Here is a 21,167-nt window from a genome sequence, read left to right as displayed (position 1 = left end):
AGCTCCTTGTGTCTACCAATATACGTTGAACCTTGAAGTTGGCCACTTCGTCAATTATCATGAGGGCGTCGTCATGTGGAGTTAGGACCGCCTTGAGATCGTCATCGGTGAAAGTGATCGGATCATCCTACCATTGTCTTTTCTGCTCCTTGTCTTCGACTTGATGTAGCCTACCATAGGCTTTGCAGGTCGAGCTATCTTCCCCTAGAAGCTATTTTGCTTAAGATGACAGCAATGACTCCCACTGGGGGAGCTCGAGCTGGTGGTGTGTCGGGGCGACATACTTCCTCCTTCGGCTTGTGCTCCTTTATGCCCAAGAACTCACCGAGGTATCCGCGCTTAACGAGGTCCTCCAAGTGGTGGCGCATATTGCGGCAGCTCTCAATCTCGTAGTCGTGGTCTCGATGGAAGTTGTAGTATTTATCTCGGCTTCTTTTGTTGTTTTGGGACTTCATCTACTCGGGCCACCTGACAAAGTTGTGGTCACAAATTTGCATTAGTATCACAGCCCGTGGTGCATTCAAGGGAGTGAAGTTCCTATAATCGGTGGTGGAGTCCTCGATCTTGCATTTTGCTCTCTTGATCAGATCTGCACTCATCATGATCCATTCTCTTCTGGTCGTGTTGTTCTTCCTCGCTTCTTTGTAGTGCATGGGTTTCTTCGATGTTCATGTACTTTTGTTCATGCTTCATGAGTGCCGCTAGGTTGGGGGGAGGATTCTCCTGCAATGAGAAGTTGGACATAGAGGTGCATAGGACACTCATGATAGTTGTCATTGCTACAGACTGGTTAAGGGCTTGGACCTGTAGGGCCTTAGCGTTGAACCTCGCCAAGTACTCTGTTAAGGTCTCTCCCTTCCTCTGCCACACTTACACGAGGTTGGCCAATGTCTTCTAGTATCTCTAATTGGCTGTGAATTATGCCAAAAATTGGGTCTCCAGTTGCTCCCAAGAAGATATGGACCGCGGAGGAAGGGAGGCATACCAGGTTCTGGCGATTCCATGCAGGTTGGTGACAAAGGCCTTGCACATTAGTCCTTCAGAATAATTGTGCAATATCATTACGGCCTTAAATCCTTCAATGTGGTCGTTGGGGTCCGAGGCTCTATCTCACTTCTCAAATTGAGGAGGTCACCAACTAGCTGACGGAGGCTCATCCACGATCTCTTGAACAATGACTGGTTCATTCTGTTAAACAATGTATGCCTTTAGCTCCAATCAGAAATTCAGAATGATGTACATTTGTGACATTTAATGTAAATGAATAAAGTACATATTTGATTCATGTTATTATTGTCTGTTTTTGTGTAATACCCTTAAATTGGACACATATGTGACTCGTGTTAGTTTAAAATCTTCATAGTCATTGGATAAATCTAGGGAGATTTATTCTGCCAAGGCTGATACTGATGTGCCGCCAAGTTGGTTGGGGTGGCGTGTCTCAACTGTTAGGGCGAGACCTGAGGTACATGTAGTGTGGGTTTTCTTGAAACCCTGAACCGGACCAGAAATCTAGTATTGCCCTGGACCTTGGAGATGGATGAGCAAAATTAGAATGTTACACCTGACCCCTAAACTCGATTATGATACTACACTAGGTGTCGAATTGGGCTGTCTTTTATATGCCAATCACTCGCCTTCCATCAGATTCTTGCTGAAGAGCCATCCTATTGATTCTACTTCATCCTGCACTGTGTCATCTTTGGTGGAAGTAGTCTTTGGATATTTCCTTAGGTGTGAATACTTTCATTGGAGGTTATTGTTATTTCGTATCAGGTATAACCCTCCACTCCCTTTTAGTTTCAGATCTGGTCTAGTTTATGTTCAAGATTGATCATTGGAAATGCAATTTTCTAAAATAGGGAATGTGATTCCCACGTGGGAGAGAGAGAAATTTTTAAAATTTTGCCCAACCTTCCTGCAGGGTTCGGCTATCCATATGATGGATCTCTCATCCCTTCACCTTCGTGAGTTGGCTATGGTGTTCTGTGGGCCGAACCGTTAGAGGAGCTGCCCTTCTATATGCTTTGCTACATTCCAGTCCGACCAGCTGTTCTCTTTGTTTCTTGATCTTGGTGTTTCTATTTGTTGGGGTCGCGTCCACGGACCTTTATCCCTTTGGAATTACATGTCAATCTCAAACCAAACTGGACTCGGCTATCAAGATCGATGGTTGTGGTGGACGTTGGCCTAACCGCTCCTTCACCGGTATTCAGGTGGAATTGTTGACTTGTTGTGAATGTCATGTGCACAGGACCAAACTTGGGAGCTTAGTCTTCTAGATGACTACTGCTTTTCATGGTCGGGTTGGGCCCTATGCCGGTCCATGTGGCACTTTTTGGGGTCCATAGTTGAGGATCAGCCATGGTAAGCGCTTGCGCGGTAGGGTGAACGATGTGAGGGGCTTGAGATGGCTGTCCCGGTGTTTCCATCTTTGCGAGAATGCAGTCAACCTTTTGTTGCATCGCCTGAAATTGTGCAGGATTGACCATGGTTTATTGTTGGGGTTCTCGAGATGGAGAGTTGCAGTGAGAGCGGGAACCCCAAAATGGGGAATGGGCTCCAGAACAATCAGATGTGTTTCTAGGCATGGTTATTCTGAGTGCACGGAAGGAGGTTTGGGAAATGACTTTTTATGTGCTTCCCACAGACGATGCCAATTTGGTGATATCTGATCCGAGGTATCCTGAACCGATGACATAGTTAGATAATTCTGTCAATTGGGTGAAGTCGAGGTGGAAGGGTAAAGCCATGCACCTAAACTTGCAACCAAGAGGGAAGGTCAAAGGCCTGAAGAGTTATTCCTGGGTAGGTGCTCCGATGCTCAAGTCAGTTGAATGGAAGGGTAGGTGGTCGGGCCGAGCAGGTAAGAACAATGCTAGTCTGAGTAGAAGAGGTAGAGCAGAGGTATTCAAAGTCCAAAAGTCCCTTACCTTAAATGGACATCCGTGTTCTAATTGGATGAGGCTTACGGGGTTGTTGGGATGAGGTCATCCACCAAGGACTTTGGGATGTCTCCTTTTCCACAGTGGAGTTAACTTCCTCGTCTTTGCAGGATACTCCTCTAGGTCGTGGTTATCCATCATGCGTGGTGTTGACGTGGCTATAGAGAGAGAGGATGGTCGTGGAGGTTGCTATGGGAGTTTGTCTACACCCAATACTAGATGAACATTGGGAGTGACAATCAACAACTTCGTTCTGTGGTTCTTGCTCTTGGAGGTTTTCGTTGCCTCTACTCTCACTGCCTTTGGCCCCTCTTAAAACCATCTCCATCACTGTCACCATCACTATGGGTCGTGTCATTGTCTACTTCCTCTCTCTCATTTATGTTTCTAGCTTCAATAATTCCATCAAAAACACCAGTTTATTGGGGAAAAGACAAGGTTCGACTCTCCCTTGTCTTTCACTCTTGATTTGCTATTTCGAGAATATGTGATGAAAACGCATTTTGCTCTGCTCATTACCTTATTTTTTCATTTTTTTTTCTTTTTGCACTTATTTTTTTGGATTTCATATGGATCTCTTAGATATAGATCTCTATAATGCGAGAGTCTATAATAGTAATACTCATATTATATTGATAAATTTTCTTGTTTTTTTCTCCTTTTTATTATTAACTTCAAAAGATCTAAGAAAGAATGGTGTTTGTGAAATGAAAATTACCTTTTGGGGTATTTATGTGTAGATGATAGGTTGTTGGTTTGTGATTGAGAACTTGGGCTTTGTTTCATTTTCTTAAGGAAGAAGATGATGAATAATGTGTTTAATTTCCAAGGGTATTTTTGATGTTTTTAAAAGTCTTAAATTACACATGAGGTCACATGATATGCATAATTAATGGTAGGTACTAGATTGCCGCTTTTTGAATGTTTGGGTATTGGATTGTCACATTTTAAAGTTTGGGGACCAAATTGTACTCGAGCCAAAGTATAGGGTACTGATCGGGAATTTCCCCTAATAATATTTTTTAACTGACATATGAAAAAGTTGAGATCTTTTGCCAACAAAAAACATTCCAACCCCTATCCCTGTACCACACATCTCACCATGAGATTGAGACTGACCATAAAAAGTTAGGAGAAGTACAGATAGGCCCATTGTAGATTTCTGAATCCCACTGCAGAACTATAAACATTCAAAATGTCAAATACCTCCACTCTATACACCAATGCCCGATTGTGAATTGACATCAATTCCGAGCTAGCACCTACCCCAAATGTACTTTGGACCTAAAAATTTTGACCCTATGCTGAACCGTTATTCTCCCTAAAAAGTAGAACCCGCCATGTATGAGAAGTTGGGATCTCCTACCAACAAAACACATTCCAACCCCTACCAACTTGATCCAAGATTGCACATCTTACCATGAACATGGACCCACCATCAAAGTAGGACTTAAGGTTTGTGGTGTCCGATGATATTGATAGGCTATTGTAATATATTTTGTTGGAAGGTGTGGACTCCGTGTGAAACGGGCTACGTAACCAATGATAATTTAACATGTCAATATTCTAAAACAAAATACGTTCCAATCCTCTTCAAACTTAATCTAACACTGCACATTTCACTATGAGACTGGTGGCATTATAAAAGTGGGACCCGTTTTGTATGAGATGTGTAGTCTAAGATTATATTAATTGAAGGTTGGAACGTTATTTTATTGGCAGGTAATTCAGACCCGTTAAGCGTTAGGGTCATCAATTAAATGCCAGAAGTAGAGCTATAAAATGGGTCATACCGTTGGACCAAAGTGCGGGCCATATTGGACACGATACAATTATGTGGGCCATATTGGGCCTGGAATTTTAGGTCAATGGACTGACATAACACGACATGATTGAGCAGATCATGCCACCCGCACCTCGTGTGCTGGCCTAGCCCATGACACAACCCAATACATAACACGGGCCAGCATGGCTCATATATATTATATTTATATATAATATACAATCTATTAATAAAATAAACAATTATTTTTAATTTTATTATACTATTTTATATAATTATTGTATATATAAATAATTGCATATATCAAAATTCATATAAAATAAAAATGTTAAGATTTTTTAAATAAAATTTTCGTAACTTTGGCCTGATCTACGGTCCGACCTGGCCTAAGGTTTGATCCATGAGCCGTACCGGACCGACCCCAAAATATCGCAGGGGAGGAGGCACGGCCGGTTTTAGAGCTCTACTCAGGAAATATAACTCGTCAAATCGGCAATGTGTGGTTGTTAAAGCAGGCATAGAATAGAGGCTTGGTTCATCAGTCAAAGAAGTAAAACTCCTGAAACCGGCGCCAATTTCAATCGAGAATCGAGATAAGGTTCCCTCTAGCCTTCTCTTCTCTCTTTCCCTGTATGATCAGATCGTGTGGCTATTAAACTCGAAGCTGTTCTGTGAACAGAGCTGGAGGGAGGGGGGAGAGAGGGAAACAGAGAGAGCTGCAGCGACACTCTTTTCAAACCCTAATTATTTAAAGACTATTCAAGAGAAAACAAGCCCTAATTATCCGCCATGACTGCTCTCCAAGCTTCTCTTCTGTGCAAACATTCATTTTCTGACATTTATTTCTCAAAACGTCCTCATGCCTCTGTTAGCAATATACACCGCTGCAATTCATTTGCTTGTCCCGTCTCATTTTCCTTATTTAGAGTTCGTTCCTGGAAATCTCGATTTTACCAGCACCGTCCACTAATTCTTCAGGCATTGCTGCCAGAAAACGCGAATTCAATCTCAGGGTCGAATTTCTCCGATAATGATTCAAGTCCGGATATCGGGAAGTTGCAAAACGAGGATTTTTCAAAGGAATTTGGCAGTGAAAGCTTGAGACCTGAGTCTGAGGTCTCAGGGATAGATGATGAGGGAGTTAGAGAAGTTAGTGCTGAAGTGGAGGTTGCGACCGAATCTGAAGACAATTCGGTTGAGAAAGCAGGGCGAGAGAATAGATTGCCGATAGTGGTCTTTCTAATAGGAGTCTTGGCTTTCGCAAAAAGAGGACTTGAAAAGCTTGCCCTCTCAGAGTGGTTGAGTTGGTGGCCATTTTGGCCGCAGGAGAAGCGTTTGGAACGTCTGGTTGCTGAAGCTGATGCCAATCCCAAGGATGCGGCAAAACAGAGTGCTCTATTGGCTGAGCTCAACAAGCACAGGTTCAGCGCTACTATCTCATCCTTTTCGGTTTCACTTTAATTTGTTTTATTAAGAGAATTATTGTTTACTGAACTTTGGAGCTTCGTTTTTTGACTTCATAGTGCTTTTATATCATAAATAGAGCAATGGCTTGGGCTTGACTTTCTAGGCAATTGCAATATTAGTTGAAAACTTGAAATGGTTTTGTTACTTTCTTTTAGCGGTCACTGATTTCTTCATTGGCGTTGGCGTCTATGTGCTCCCAATCACAGATAGGTGGTATCAAACTTTCTATTTTTATTTTTATTTTTTTTAATACTAGTTATTTGCGAGCAAACTCCACGATAAAAAAATATGCCATAAATGCTAATTTAGCATTTCATCTACCTGCATTGCTTGCTTATTTTTTCCTTTTTTTTCTTATTAACTTATTTTTGGGTTTTTTTTTTCTTTTTGTTCTGGAATATCAGCTAAGGATCTTTTGTTAGGATAGAAAACCAAAATATCCTTTTGATCTTTAATATGCATCTATAAAGGCCATTACCCAATGTTGGTCCCGCCTATCTGGGGTCTTGGGAGGGTAGATTGGATATGACCGTATCCTTTGGTACTTTTTACACAAAATGAATGCTCTCAGACTCAAAATTTCTCTCAAACATCTATAAGTTTGTGAATTATTCTTTCTTATTTCAAGATATAATGCTTTTGAATTTCTAATTAAGTTTTGACGTTTTGGCAGTCCTGAGTCTGTCATAAGACGTTTTGAACAAAGGGATCATGCAGTAGATAGCAAAGGAGTGGCAGAATATCTTAGAGCTCTTGTGGTTACCAATGCTATTGCAGAATATCTTCCAGATGAGGCATCTGGAAAGCCCTCTAGTCTTCCTACCCTGGTAATATTAACTCACATCTTAATACTGTTTTTTTTTTTTTTTTTAATTGTCCTTTGAAGTTCATACATGACTGTGGCATGCCAAAAGTGGTAGGGTTTTACCAGTTTGCTTCAGGTTCTCCTTATTTGAGACTGCTTCATTGAATGTCCAAGTTTGATTATCTTAACTTCTATCTTTTGTTACTTGTTCCGTGTTCATTTTTGTCAGTGATGTTATGTCCTTGCCCCATTAATGTTAGCATTAGTTGGCTGTAAGCTAAATATTTTGCATAAGCACTGTTTTTCCTTGATTTCCAATGTATCAACAGAAATCCACTTTATGCATAGGAAGTTATGAGAAAATGATAGCATCAGTGCTCTCGTGCTCCATAAGCAGGTTTCTGGTTTTCCTTGTTTTAAGTTCCCAATAGTAATAACTCAGTTCATATTTATGGTTTTTGTGCATGTTTCCAAATTCATTCCCCCTCCAATTGTAACTGTTTGACATGCCTCTAGCATTTATTTAAGATATACTATATTGCTTTGGTTGACTATTTTTGTTAAATACAAAAGTAGATTCTATTGCATGTGGTAATTTGGACCAAGTGCTGAAATTGCAGAGAGAAGCAGAAGTGTCTCAAAATAAAAGAGTATATTGCATTTGAGTATATTTGGACCACTAGCAACAACTCAGTATACACTCTCCTGCTTTCTCTATGCACTTTCGGCAGTTGGTCCAAATAACTACATGCAATAGGATCTACTTTTGTGTTTTAGAAAGATAGTCCACCAAAGCAATAGAACCTATTTTAAATAAATTGCTGGAGGCATGCCAGACAGTTCCAATTGGAGGGGAAATAAATTTGGAGATATGCACAAAAACCATAAGATACATATATAAACATAAGAGTTGTTACTATTGGGAACTTAAGATACATATATAAACATATTTGCTCTGTGTTTTCAGATGCCGAGGCATGACATGAGGTTCTCCATTTACTTAAAGTGTGAGGTCTAAGTCTCATGAGAACCCTTTTTTAATTATAATATGTTATACATATACTCAAGATACATTATATAAATTAAAAAATAGCAATGTAAATGTGAAAAGAAAAAGAAACAGAAACACCCAACAATATGAGAGTAAATTCAAAAGAGGCATATTCCACTGCAAAGCTTCATTTTTGAGAAGAAGGTAATTATATGGTTATATAAAAAAGGATTCTACATGCAGGGATACACAAAAAATCTCAAGAACTACAAATAGCAGCTCCACCAATACAAAAAACTACACAGACATAGACCTGTTACCATAATTTTTTTCCTTCTCTACCCCATATCCTGAAATCTCAATCTTCTATATTAACAACTTTTCATATAGTCAAGGGACTGGGAGGTATGTACCTGGGTTTGGTCTCTCATCGGAGGGAACCGTAATGCAGAATATTATTTTTTTGGTGAAAAATATGAAGTATTGTATTTATTTATATTGCTATTATGTACAAGTATAAGATTGTACAGTTTTTTTTTTTTTTTGGATAAATGTATAAGATTGTACAGTTAGTCACCATATGAAAAATGTTCTAGCCAAAATGGTTGGCCTAAACAGCTTCAACCAAACAAGTATCAAATTCAAAAAAAGCCTGGTGTGGTATATTCTCGAAAATCTCTAATACAGCCAGCAAGGAATGTTCACACCCAATCATCCTTCTTGTTAACTTCTTTCTTTCCATATGCACCATGAAAATGGCCATACAAATGGTGCTCCACAATTTTCCTCTTCTGCTTAGGCCCTCCATTCTCCAAGAACTCAAATGGTCCCTTAAAGATTTTGTATAAACCCATCTAAGGTTTAGAATCTTGTTGAATTGAGAATACACTCCTCACCATTTTGCAGTGCAGAAATAGATGGTCTGCTGTTTCTTTTTCTACCCTGCATAATACACAGTTATAGGATTGCAGTTCTATTACCTCTTCTCACCATTTGTCTAGCACAGCAGTCTACAAGAGGAAGACTACTTTTGAAGGGATAAGGGGAATCCGTATTGCTTTGCAAGGGAATTTTGACAATTGATAATTGCTGAACTTCTTAAGATAGGATCTCACAGTAAATTCACCTGAACCATTCTGCTTCCAGATTCTTGAGTTTTCCTGATCAAGCCTTGGTAGATTGCTATTAAGTACCTGAATCATGACAAGCCAAGTCCTCTATCTCCCAGTCATTTAGGTGTCTCTTGAAAGTGGGACACCAAGACACTACACCATCTTCCATAAGCTGCTGCTATCCAAGCATTCCTGTTAGCAGCCAATATGATTAGAGAAGGGAATTTATCCATCGGTGCTCTGTCACCACACATAGTCACCAGACTATGTGTCACCAGGGAGGGAGGGATGATACTAAGATATATGAATACATGGCAATTCATAAATCTGCACACTGATGGTGAGAATGGTGTAACTCATGAGTGGATTAGGGTGCTAAGGTTTTGGTGCAGTTGGGGTCCTTGGGGAGAGGAGTGATTAAGTTGGTCACCCTCACAGAAATCCATTCCATTTGGATCTTGAAGATCTTCATAGGTTTACAGTTGGTTCAATGATCAGAGAATTGGTTATGGTGATCACTCATCAGATCTTCACCGAAGACCCAACAGAGTAGAAACTGTTATGGTGAGATCTCCTACTCTGACAATTTCGTCAACCTAAGTTTTAATGGATACTTACTAGGCAATCCAAGGTTGTTTATGGCTCCCTATCTTATGAAAAGTGGCAAAGAAATCAGAAAAACCCAAAGAGTCTTGCTTTGGGGAGGTTGCAGGGATGAGCACAAATTCCTCCTTGTGAACTGGGTGAAAGTTTGTACCCCAAAGGAATGAAGTTTGGGGATTTGAAATATAGGGGTGGCTAATATGGCAATGATTGGAAAATGGTATTGGAGATTTAGTCATGGTCTAAAATGTCCACATATTTCCTATTATTTCCACGACATATTTCCATTTCCATGGGTACCAATGTGGAATATTACTGGAATCAACATATTCCCTAGTGATATAGTGAAAATTCCCAGTGCTATGTGCCTATTAGGATACACAAGATGATATTATAAGTTTTATAACATAAGTTGGTGACAATGTTGTAAATAATGTGGATTAGCAATGTTATTGCCTATCTAGTGGATTAGCAATATTAACACAAGATGATATTAAATCTTCGTTTTGTTTTGTGTAATAAATTATTTAGTTAATCCATTAGAATTACTTAACTTTCAGTGACTTCAAATTTTGCTTGAAACTCACTCTATTATATAATTTTGACTCTTAAAATTCACAGGACAGCTTTGCAGCATATTATTTTATCCATTAACCTTAGTTGCTTAGCTTTTTTGATGTTTTGAAACAAGATAATAACTTAAGAGGTTGTATCTATGCGTCTTTTATTATGGGTGCTCATATTTTACTGATGGATATGACACTGAAGAGAATAGAGTGGTGAAACAGTACTCATGTAGCCAACCCCATATAGTTGGGACAAGGCTTAGATGATGATGATACCTATGCTTCTTTTATTTATTTATTATCAATCCTATGCTTCTTTTATTATTTTGTAAAATATAATTATATGTTTTTGCACATTTCATAATGTTTCCACTATGACTACAATTTTTACGATATTTTCCTACGAAAATTTTGACCTGTTTTCTCTATTTGGATGACTGATATTTCTACTATGACTACAACGTTTTAAGTCCTGGGTTTAGTGTAGAAACAGGGACTTTATGGAGGTGGATTTTTGAAGAAAAGTATGTATCACATGATCATGGTGAGGTAACCATTATTGTATGGCTGTTCATTGTGGAGGGAATGGAGGGACCAAATGCAGGGTGGGAAATGGTGCAAGGGTAGGTTTCTGGGCTAATGTATGGTGCAGTAGCATGTCTCGCAGACTGAGGTCTATATGTAATGGCTGATGACAAAGTGACTATGATTGCTGAAGTGTATGAAATAGGATGGGGTAGGGTGGTCTGGACACTGGGGTTTAGAAGAAGCCTGCATGATTATATTTATTTGACAATGTTACACAAGTTTGAAGTTATGTTTCACTTTGAACCTTTTTTTATTTAAAATATTTGGATATTCTTTTAACGTATTGGGTAGTTTGCTGAAACTGATCATTTTACAATTAGTTGAAAGAGTTGAAGCAGCGTGCAACAGGAAACATGGATGAGCCCTTTCTTAGCCCTGGCATATCTGAGAAGCAGCCACTACATGTGGTTATGGTAAGGACTAAGACAAACACAATTTTGATTCATTTTCTGCTAGAGAATAAGATGGGTAGTGCTGTCTCTTATATTAAATAGATCGCTAGCTTCCTTGGTTCGTTTATCTAAAATGATTTGTTATACTTACATCCTGCATTTCGATATTGTACTACTCAGTTTGATTAATTTTCCTGTATTAGGTTGATCCCAAAGCATCAAACAGGTCAACACGTCTAGCACAAGAGCTCATCTCAACCATATTGTTTACAGTTGTTGTTGGTTTGATGTGGTACGACCTTTCTGTATAAGTTTCTTGTATTTTTTTTGTCATAATTTATATTCAAATATGTAGTATAGATGGTTCGCTTTTGAATATATGGAGATCAGTTTATCTTTTCCAACTTTAGCAAGATTTTCTTCAGCAACTCACTCAAACTAGTAAATATAAGTACTTTACCACCATGTATTCATTATGTTGGTATGGAATGCTGGCATTTACTACAATAATGTGAGGATATTTGAATTGTGTCAGTGGTCGTCTCTCATGGAATTTTTTTGGGTTTTGTGCATGTTTGTGCAGTTTTTGGTTTGCCTTCTTTAGTCCTATTCGAGTTTTCTGTTATTGTTTTTCCCTCTCTGGGCATTTAGCACAAGAGCTCATCTCAACCATATTTTTTTTTTACAATTGTTGTTGTTTTGATGTGGTATGGGCTTTCTGTATAAGTAAATTCCTTTTTGTCACAATTTATCTTCAAATATGTAGTGTAAATGGTCTACTTTTGAATTATGGAGATCAGGCTATCTTCTCCAAGTTTAGCAAGATTTCTGGTGGAAAATCACCCAAATAGTCAATATATGTCATTTCCCACCAGAAATGCATTTATTATGTTGGTTTGAAATGCTGGCATTTACTACAATAATGCGAGGAGATTTGAGTTGTATCTATGGTCCTCTCTCCTTGGAAACTTTTTGGGTTTCCTTTTTTTGGGGTGGGGGTATGTTTGTGCAGTTTTTGGTTTACCTTCTTTTAGTCCTATTAAAGTTTTCTGTCATTGTTTTTCCCCTCTTTGGGTAGGCTGGACAATTGCACATAGGGGTGTAAACGGATCGAATTCGAATCGAAGTAGGCAATATCCGAATCCACATCCGGTTAGAAAATTTGATATCCGGCAGATATTGAAAATCAATGTCTGAATTCGAATTCGATTAAATATTCGAATATTCGATTTATTTTGAATTCAACCAATTAATTATTTTAGGTAATTAATAAGTATATAAAAATATTTTATTTATATAAAGTATATAAATATATAAAATATTTATATAATTTAATTATTATATATAAATTATTTATATAATTTAATTATTATATATAAATTATGTAAAATATTTAAATATTTTATATATTATATATTATGTATAAGAATTAAATAATCGGTCGAATTCGGATATAATCAGGTCATATCCGAATTCGATTTGGTTATGTTGAATCTCGAATTCAAAATCGGATTTTTGAATTCAAAATCTTGAATACTGTTGAATCTCCAAGGGGATCTTCTTGTATCTATTCATTATTTTAATGGAATTGATGTTATTTATCAAAAAAATACTGTTGACGCCCCTATTTGCACTCTCGTCTTTTGAATTGTTAATAATTTATTTGTTATTGATCCAAAAAGAACATGCATTTTCTAATTTCAACAACTCCCATGCCTGAGTTTGTTTCATTACATGAAATCTTGAGTTTTCTGCTGTTTTGAAGTAGAGGTTTGTTGTCAGGGTAATGGGAGCAGCTGCACTTCAAAAATATGTTGGCGGCTTAGGTGGAATAGGTACTTCTAGTGTTGGCTCAAGTTCATCATATGCCCCAAAGGATTTAAACAAAGAGGTTATGCCAGAGAAGGTAGTCAATTGATAATAATATGCAAAATTTTCTGCTTTCAAACTTTAGTATTATACTGATCTTTTTGTCATTAGATCTTAAAAATAGTCCCAAGTTTGTCTATTACCTCCTCCAAAGTTCTGTTTTTTCCAGTAAGATTCTATCATTCCTCTCTTCCCAAATTACCCAACTAATTGCTGCCTTAGTAGCTCTCCAAAGTACTTTCCTTCTTTTCTTTGGTTGCCTCAAGAAGTTAGGATTGTGAATGGCCACCACATCTTGAGGGGGGTCCCACCTGCAGCCAAAAAGAGAACAAAAAAACTCCCAAATTCGATGCACAAAGGAACAAGAGATTAATAAGTGGGAGAGGGTCTCATCAGTACCCCTACATAAGAAACACATATGAGGAGAAGGTCTAGAAAATGACCTTTTTCTCTACAACACATCACAAGTATTTACCTTTGCAAGGAATATTTTCTTACAGAATGCTTGAATTTTAGGTAAAATAGGCTTACTCCAATTTTTTATTTATTATTATTATTTATTATTATTTTTTCACTGGGAAGTCCACCCCTTTAGGCAAAGCAAGGACTTGGGAAGAAGAGGAACAGGTAAAGAGACTGTTTGGTGAGACTGTCCAAATTCTAGAGTCCTCAAGGTTTTGGTCTAGGAAAACTTCCCCCAAAAGTCAAGTAGGTGAATCAAGGATGTACACTTACTTTCCCTTGAGCCTCTTATGAAGCCTTGGTTTCAGTTTAAACCAGTAGGAGATGGTGTTCCCATTTTAACCACAGCTTCACCCTCAAAATTAGAGAGGGCATAAAGTTCAGGAAACTGATCTTTGGGTGGAGTCTCCCCTAACCAAAGGCCTTACTAGAACTGGATTTTATCACCCCTTCCCATATCAAAACAAATGGAGTTTAGAAAGATAGGGTAAACCTCATGAATATCTTTCCAAGGAGAAGATAAAATTGAGTGGGGAGCAATTTTAGCATCCTAGTTGTTGTCTTCTAATCCATGAATGCTTTTTATCACATTGTGCCACAACTTGTCTCTTTCAAAAGGGAAATCTCCATATCCATTTACCTAGTAGCAATGTTTTTAAGGGCAATATTTCCTTTCCCTAGGCTCCCTTTCTCCTTTGGTTATTAACCTGTTCCCATTTTACCAGATGATCCTTTTTTTTTCCTCTCCCAGTTCCCACAAAAAGTCCCTTATGTATTTCTCTATTTGTCTTGCTATCCTAGTTGGGATGTAGAAAGTGGAAAGGAAATAGATAGGAAGATTTTCCAGAGATATAATTCCTTTTCCATAGATCTAGTTTCTTAGCAAACCTCTCCACCATTGGCTTCCAAAACCCATCGGACCTAAGGTTTCCACCCAAAGACAAACCTAAGTGAATTATAGGCCAGTTCCTAACCTCACATCCCAACAAATCAGCAAACCTTAGAAGTTCTCCTTCTTCCAGATTAATCCCTACAATTCTACTTTTGCTCCAATTAATCCTTAATCTAGAAATATACACAAAGTTGTCATTCAGCATTTTCAAGTTTCTCATCATTTCTAAATCAACACCCTAATAGAATAGGATTGTATCATCAGCAAACTGAAGATGGGAAACAATCACTTGATTCCTACCAATCCTTCAACCCCTAATCAGGCCCTGTATATATGCTTTCATTACCATTCTGCTTAAGACCTCTGCCACTAAGGTGAAAAGGAAAGGGGAAAAGGGGTCTCCCTATCTAATCCTTCTCTTGGCTGGGAAAAAAATCTTTTGCAACCCTGGATCTTGCCTCTATACAAGAAATACTGCCATACTGGTTAGTTGTCAGGATATTGCCTTTATCAAGCTACATAAATGCTTTACCATACTTTATTCATATGTATATCTTATTTAAGGCTGATTAATAAGCTGAAAGCTGTGCTATTATGTTTTGTATATGTACTTGCACATTTCATCATTCTACTATTTGACTTGTCACAGAATGTGAAAACCTTTAAAGATGTAAAAGGTTGTGATGATGCTAAACAAGAACTGGAGGAAGTAGTAGAGTACCTCAAAAACCCAGCAAAGTTCACTCGCCTAGGAGGGAAGTTGCCCAAGGTTTGTTGACATCTTCAAGTTATTGCCATAAACATTTCCATGTTGTTACTGTTTAAACATAAATGCACTGAATGGTCATGTGTGTTTTCTTCAGTATGAAGCTTTTGGATACCTTTTGTGAATCTTGTAATGCTTGGGGAGAAAAATTAAATGAACACTTTCCACTTTTCAGGTTCATTGAATTTAAGAGAACACTGTCCAGTTCTTCACATTCTTACATATAATTGCCATTGGTGGTTAAACAATTGTAGTTGACATTTTCCAATTTTAAAAACAAAAGCAAACAGTTCAAGCAATAGTGTCTTTATGAGTCATTCATTCTTTGTTTTGTACTTTTTTCTTTGATAGTTTTCTTTTTGAAAAGTAACTTTCTGAGTTCATTGATAAGCTGTTTGGCATTAATACTTTTCAACATGCTAATTACTGATTGGTTGTTGATTGAATTTAATATGTACTTTTGCAGGGAATTCTATTGACAGGAGCACCTGGGACGGGCAAGACTTTGCTTGCAAAGGTATAGGGGTTATCTCAATATATGATCCAGTTATGTAACTAGATTTGAGGGTCACATCATGGCAGAAACACTCTATCTGGACATGCACATTCTATAACCTTAGGTTGTGACTTCTATATTGTTGCAAGGCTTGAGTGTTCCTTGTTACCGATGTTAGTGGGACAGTTTCAGCTACTAGTCCTTTCTTTCTTTTTTTTTCTTATTGTTCTTATTCCTAGGATATGCCTCCAGGGGCATACTTGTAATTTTGCCTTTTTATAAAGATTAATATAAATAGAAGACTGGCAGCTTTTCTTTCTATCATCCGTACCTCTCTTTTCTCTCTCTCTCTCTCTCTCTCAGTCATCACAAGAAACAACATGGTATCAGAGCGGAATTTCTGGGCTGGAGAAGACCTACGGTCCTTGCATCAGTCTTTCCAAAGGGGATTGGACGTGGCTACTTTTGTTTCAGAAGAGAAAAAACAAAAAACCCTAGCGGCGGCTTGTGTTTTCAATTTTCTCTGGCGGTTGTGCTTGCAGAAACCCTAGTAAGTCCTGCGGCTGTACTTCTGCTGAAACCCTAGTGGCTCCATGCGACAGTTACTGAAAACCCTAGCTGTGTCTGGCCATGGGATGGTGCTGGTCTGTTGAAACCCTAATCGAAGGAGGTGTTGATGGTGCAATGAAACCCTAGCAGGTTCTGATCTAGTGCTGAACAGGTGTGGTTTTGTTTCAGTTTATCTCAGTATTCTTTATCCAATGGTGTGTAGGGCTTATGCCTTGATTATATGGTTACTAGTTTGAATAATTGGATGGTTAGAGTGGGGGAACCACATTCGGACTAACAGTAATGTCTTTATTGGTGGTGCTGAACTGATGAATGGACTATTTATTGTTCTGTTTGGACATTGTAGTGAGTGATATCTCATTCTCAGCAGTAGTTCTTGTGCTCTCAGCAATATTCAATAGTTTGTTGCTCACATTCTAGGAGTAAACCCTGAGTTGCCACATTCCAGTTGTGGCGGCTGTGCTGTTAGGTGGCATTTGGACTGGTTGGTTGTAATTTTCAATGGCAAGTCATGAACTGGCCTCACCGGGGAACACCTCAACCTGCAACACAGCAGATATGGGAGGTGAAACCATGGTTTTTCCCATGCCAATTACCCCCTTGAATGGTCTGAACTACCTGGAGTGGGCCAAGAGTGTAAAACTCTATGTAACAGCAAGGGGTAAGGCCGATTACATCAATGGAAGGGTGAAAGAACCCAAGGGTGATACAGCTGAACATGATAGGTGGGACCAAGAAAACAGTATGGTGATATCTTGGCTCCTCGCAACTATGGAACCTGATGTGAAGAAAAATTTTATGTGGGCAGACATCGCCAGTGAGATCTGGGAACAAACCAGAAATACCTATTCTGAGCAAAGGCATTATGCTAAGATTTACCAACTACAAGCTGAGTCCTCTACCTATAAATAGGGAAACCGTAGCATGTCCTCATATCATTCACCTCTTACCTCCATATGGAAGGAGTTGGATCATTATCAGGCCATAAAGTGGAAGCACGATGATGATGCTAAGGCCTATAGGAAGTTGATCTCTTAGCAACGAGTGTTTGCTTTCTTGTTAGGGCTGAACCCTGTATATGGACCATTAAGGGTGCAGATTCTAGGAAGCAAAGAATTGCCACTACACGAAGTATACTCCCTTGTCCAATCTGAAGAAAGCAGGCGAAGTGTGATGGTTACAGTCGAGGGGGAGCAACAAGTTGCCTTGGCTGCGGTGAATAACAGCCCAACAGGGAAGAAAGGTGATCCTAAGAAGGCAGACGATAAAGATAAACTCTTTTGTACCCATTGTAGAAGGTCATGACATACACACGACACTTGTTGGGACATCCACGGGATACCCAAGTGGGCAGCAAAGAATCAAGAACAGGGTAAAGGTCACGTGAAAAAAACAAGTGTAGCACATGTGGCAACCCAAGACACTCAGGTTGCCGGTAGTACCTGGGACCCTCCTAATAAGCCTGGCCCCAAGGAGGATAGAATGAATTCTTTCAGAGAGCATCTGGAATCTTATGGTAGGGCATTGAGGCAATTGGACAGCTCAGTCACTGGTACTCCCTCTACCTCCTTTGCATCTACTTTAGATAATGTGGCTTCTGCATTCCATGTCACCCCCACAGATTCCCCTTGGATTATTGACTCAGGGGCCTCAAATCACATGACCGGTAAGCCTAACCTATTCCATTCTTATAGCCTTTTGTCAGGAAGGGTTAGAGTGAGACTGGCAGATGGTTCATTTTCTTCCATTGCAGGTCAATGATCGATATCCCTTCCCCATGGCCTTAACCTGAATTGTGTATTGCATGTCCTTCAACTTCCCATAAGTTTGCTTTCAATTAGTAGCATTACAAGTTCTTTAAACTGTAGTATAACTTTTTTTGCTGACTCGTGTTTTTTAGGACCTAACTTTTGGGAGGACGATTAGTAGAGGAAGCCTGGTGGACGATCTCTACCTTTTTGACAACAAAGCTGGTCTTTCCGTGTCATCCTCAGAGTCACATAGTCAGTCAAATAAGAGTCAAATTTTGTTGTGGCACAGTCGTTTAGGTCATGTTTCTTTCAAAGTAATAAAATGTTTGTTTCCACTTTTATTTAAGTCGTGTTCAGTGTCAGAGTTCATGTGTTAAATGTGTTAGTTGAGTAAACAATGTAGAACAACCTTTCATTCAAGCAATAAAAGATCAAATGTTCCTTTCCATGTTGTGTATTCTGATGTATGGGGGCCTACAAATGTAACCTTTGAGGGTGGATATCGGTATTTTATTACATTGATTGATGATTACTCTCGCTATACATGGGTAATCCCTATGCGTAGCAGAGACGAGGTTCCAAAGATAGTGCAAGACTTCTAGAGGATGATGTTTACATAGTTCCATGTTGAAATACAGATTTTCCAATCCGATAATGCGAAGGAGTACTTCCATGGGGAGCTAAATGAGTTCTTCACCTCCCATGGGTCTATTCATAGAAGCTCATGCACTAGAACACCACAGTAGAATGGGGTTGCAGAAAGAAAAAATAGACACCTCCTTGAGATAGCCCGCGGGATGATGTTTCACATGAATGTCCCAAAAAGGTTTTGGGTGGATGCTATACTTACAACTGCGTATGCCATGAACCGCATGCCCTCCAGAGTGTTGAATTACATGGCCCCTCATCAGTTACTGTACCCTTAGTCACCTTTATTTTCCGTCCCTATGAGAGTCTTTAGTTGTCGGGCCTTTGTCCATGATTTGTCTCCATCCAGAGGTAAGTTAGACCCTCGGTCCATTCCTTGTGTCTTCTTGGGGTACCCATCATCTCAAAAGGGGTATCTGTGTTTTGATCCTGTCAGTCGTAAATACTTTGTGTCTATGGATGTGTCCTTCTTTGAGTTCAAGCCGTTCTTCCCCCCTTCCCCTTAGGGGGAGAGCTGTAGTGTGGAAGAGGAGAAGCAGGTTCAGGTGTCTCTTCCTTCTATTTCGGATCTCACTCCCTTCCGTGTCTTCCAGCGTACTCGTCGGAGAGATCAGCAGTGTGATAGAAATGTGGAGCAGCCAAACACTGAGCAACTGACATCATCAGAATCCCAGGAGGTAAGTCCAACCCCTAACCCTTCTCCCACTGTGGACGACCTAGACATCCCTATTGCTCAACGAAAGGGAGTCAGGTCGTGCACTACCAAACACCCCATTACCCACTTTGTTTCCTATGACCACATCTCTCCCTCGTACCGAGCCTTCCTATTGGCAATTGACTGCATCCCTGTTACCAAGAATGTTGCAGAAGCCTTAAAATACCCTGAGTGGATAGATGCCATGAAGGAGGAGATTGATGCCATCCACAAAAATTAGACTTGGGAATTGGTGGATCCTCCAGAGGGGAAAGAACCCGTGGGGTGCAAATGGGTGTTCACAGTTAAGCACAAGGAAAATGAAATAGTTGAAAGGTACAAAGCAAGACTAGTAGCCAAAGGGTACACACAGGTATATGGAGTTGACTACGATGAGACTTTTGCCCCGGTGGCTAAGATGAACTCAATTAGGGTTCTCCTATCCTTAGCTGCTAACTTTGACTGGGATTTGCATCAATTGGACATAAAGAATGCCTTCTTGAATGGTGACTTGGAAGAAGAGGTATACATGGTTCAACCTCCTGGATTCTCTGCCAAGGGAGGGGAAAACAATGTGTGCAAGCTACGAAAGTCTCTCTACGGCTTAAAACAGTCTCCCAAAGCCTGGTTCAGTAAGTTTCACATGGCAGTTCTAGAGATGGGGTTCCAACAATGCCAGTCTGACCATACACTTTTTGTGAAGAGATGTCTGGAGCAGGTTGTCGTATTGATAGTGTATGTAGACGATATCATCATTACAGGGAGTTGGAGTTCAAAGATACAAAAATTGAAACAATTCCTTGCATCCAAATTTGAAGTGAAAGATCTAGGACTCCTAAAGTATTTCCTTGGGATCGAAGTTGCCCGTTCAAAAAGGGGTATCTTTGTTTCTCAAAGGAAATACACCCTTGATCTATTACGAGATACATGTAAGTTAGGTGCAAGGCCGACAGACACTCCAATGGATGCGGACCACAAGCTAGGTGACTGTATTGGTGAACCTCTAAAAGATGTAAAGCAGTTCCAAAGGTTAGTGGGAAAGCTGATTTATCTATCCGTGACCCGTCTAGATATTGCTTATTCAGTTGGAGTTCTGAGCCAGTTTATGCACTCTACTAAGAAGCCACACATGGAGGCAGCAGAGAGAGTCCTTAGATACCTGAAGAAACATCCAAGAACGGGCCTACTATTCAGTAAACACAATCACCTAAAGGTGGAAGTCTTTACAGATGCTGACTGGGCAAGAGCCGTGGATGATAGAAAGTCCACTAGTGGGTATTGCACATTTGTGGGAGGAAATCTGGTGACCTGGAAGAGCCAGAAGCAAACTATGGTAGCAAGATCAAGTGCAGAAGTTGAGTATAGAGCTATGGCACATGGGGTGGTTGAAGTCCTTTGGCTAAAGAACCTCTTAGGTGAGCTTAGAGTTGCTGTTCATAATCCTATGTCTTTTTATTGTGACAACAAGGCTGCAATAAACATCGTCAGCAACCCGGTCCTACATGAGAGGACTAAGCATATTGAGGTGGATAAGCACTTCATAAGAGAGAAACTGGAAAAAAGGGAAATCTGTATCCCTTATGTCAACTCCAAGGAACAACTTGCTGATGTCCTCACAAAAGGACTTCCGTGTTCGCGGCACAATGAGCCATGTGACAAGCTGGGCATGATAGACATCTTCAGCCCAACTTGAGGGGGAGTGTTGTAAGGCTTGAGTGTTCCTTGTAACTGATGTTAGTGGGACAGTTTCAGCTACTAGTCCTTTCT

The 21,167-nt window shown here is 39.6% G+C and overlaps 1 protein-coding gene across 1 annotated transcript in view; it reads left to right on the top strand.

The window, feature by feature from the left end:
* The first annotated feature begins 5,211 nt into the window (after positions 1-5,211).
* Positions 5,212-21,167, top strand: part of FTSH11 (FTSH protease 11) — a 43,363-nt gene continuing 27,407 nt past the window's right edge. The window contains exons 1-7 of the mRNA XM_088961250.1: positions 5,212-6,149; positions 6,869-7,022; positions 11,181-11,273; positions 11,456-11,544; positions 13,035-13,158; positions 15,125-15,244; positions 15,708-15,758. Coding sequence (XP_088817376.1) covers positions 5,518-6,149; positions 6,869-7,022; positions 11,181-11,273; positions 11,456-11,544; positions 13,035-13,158; positions 15,125-15,244; positions 15,708-15,758 — 1,263 coding nt within the window. The 5' untranslated portion in view covers positions 5,212-5,517. The remainder of the gene's footprint in view (positions 6,150-6,868; positions 7,023-11,180; positions 11,274-11,455; positions 11,545-13,034; positions 13,159-15,124; positions 15,245-15,707; positions 15,759-21,167) is intronic.

This window comes from Nelumbo lutea, chromosome 1 (assembly GCF_056320005.1).
Source record: "Nelumbo lutea isolate HS-2025 chromosome 1, American lotus-T2T, whole genome shotgun sequence".
Classification (NCBI taxonomy): domain Eukaryota; kingdom Viridiplantae; phylum Streptophyta; class Magnoliopsida; order Proteales; family Nelumbonaceae; genus Nelumbo; species Nelumbo lutea.
The sequence above is the reverse complement of the archived record's forward strand: the minus strand, read 5'-3'. Positions and strand labels throughout refer to the sequence as shown.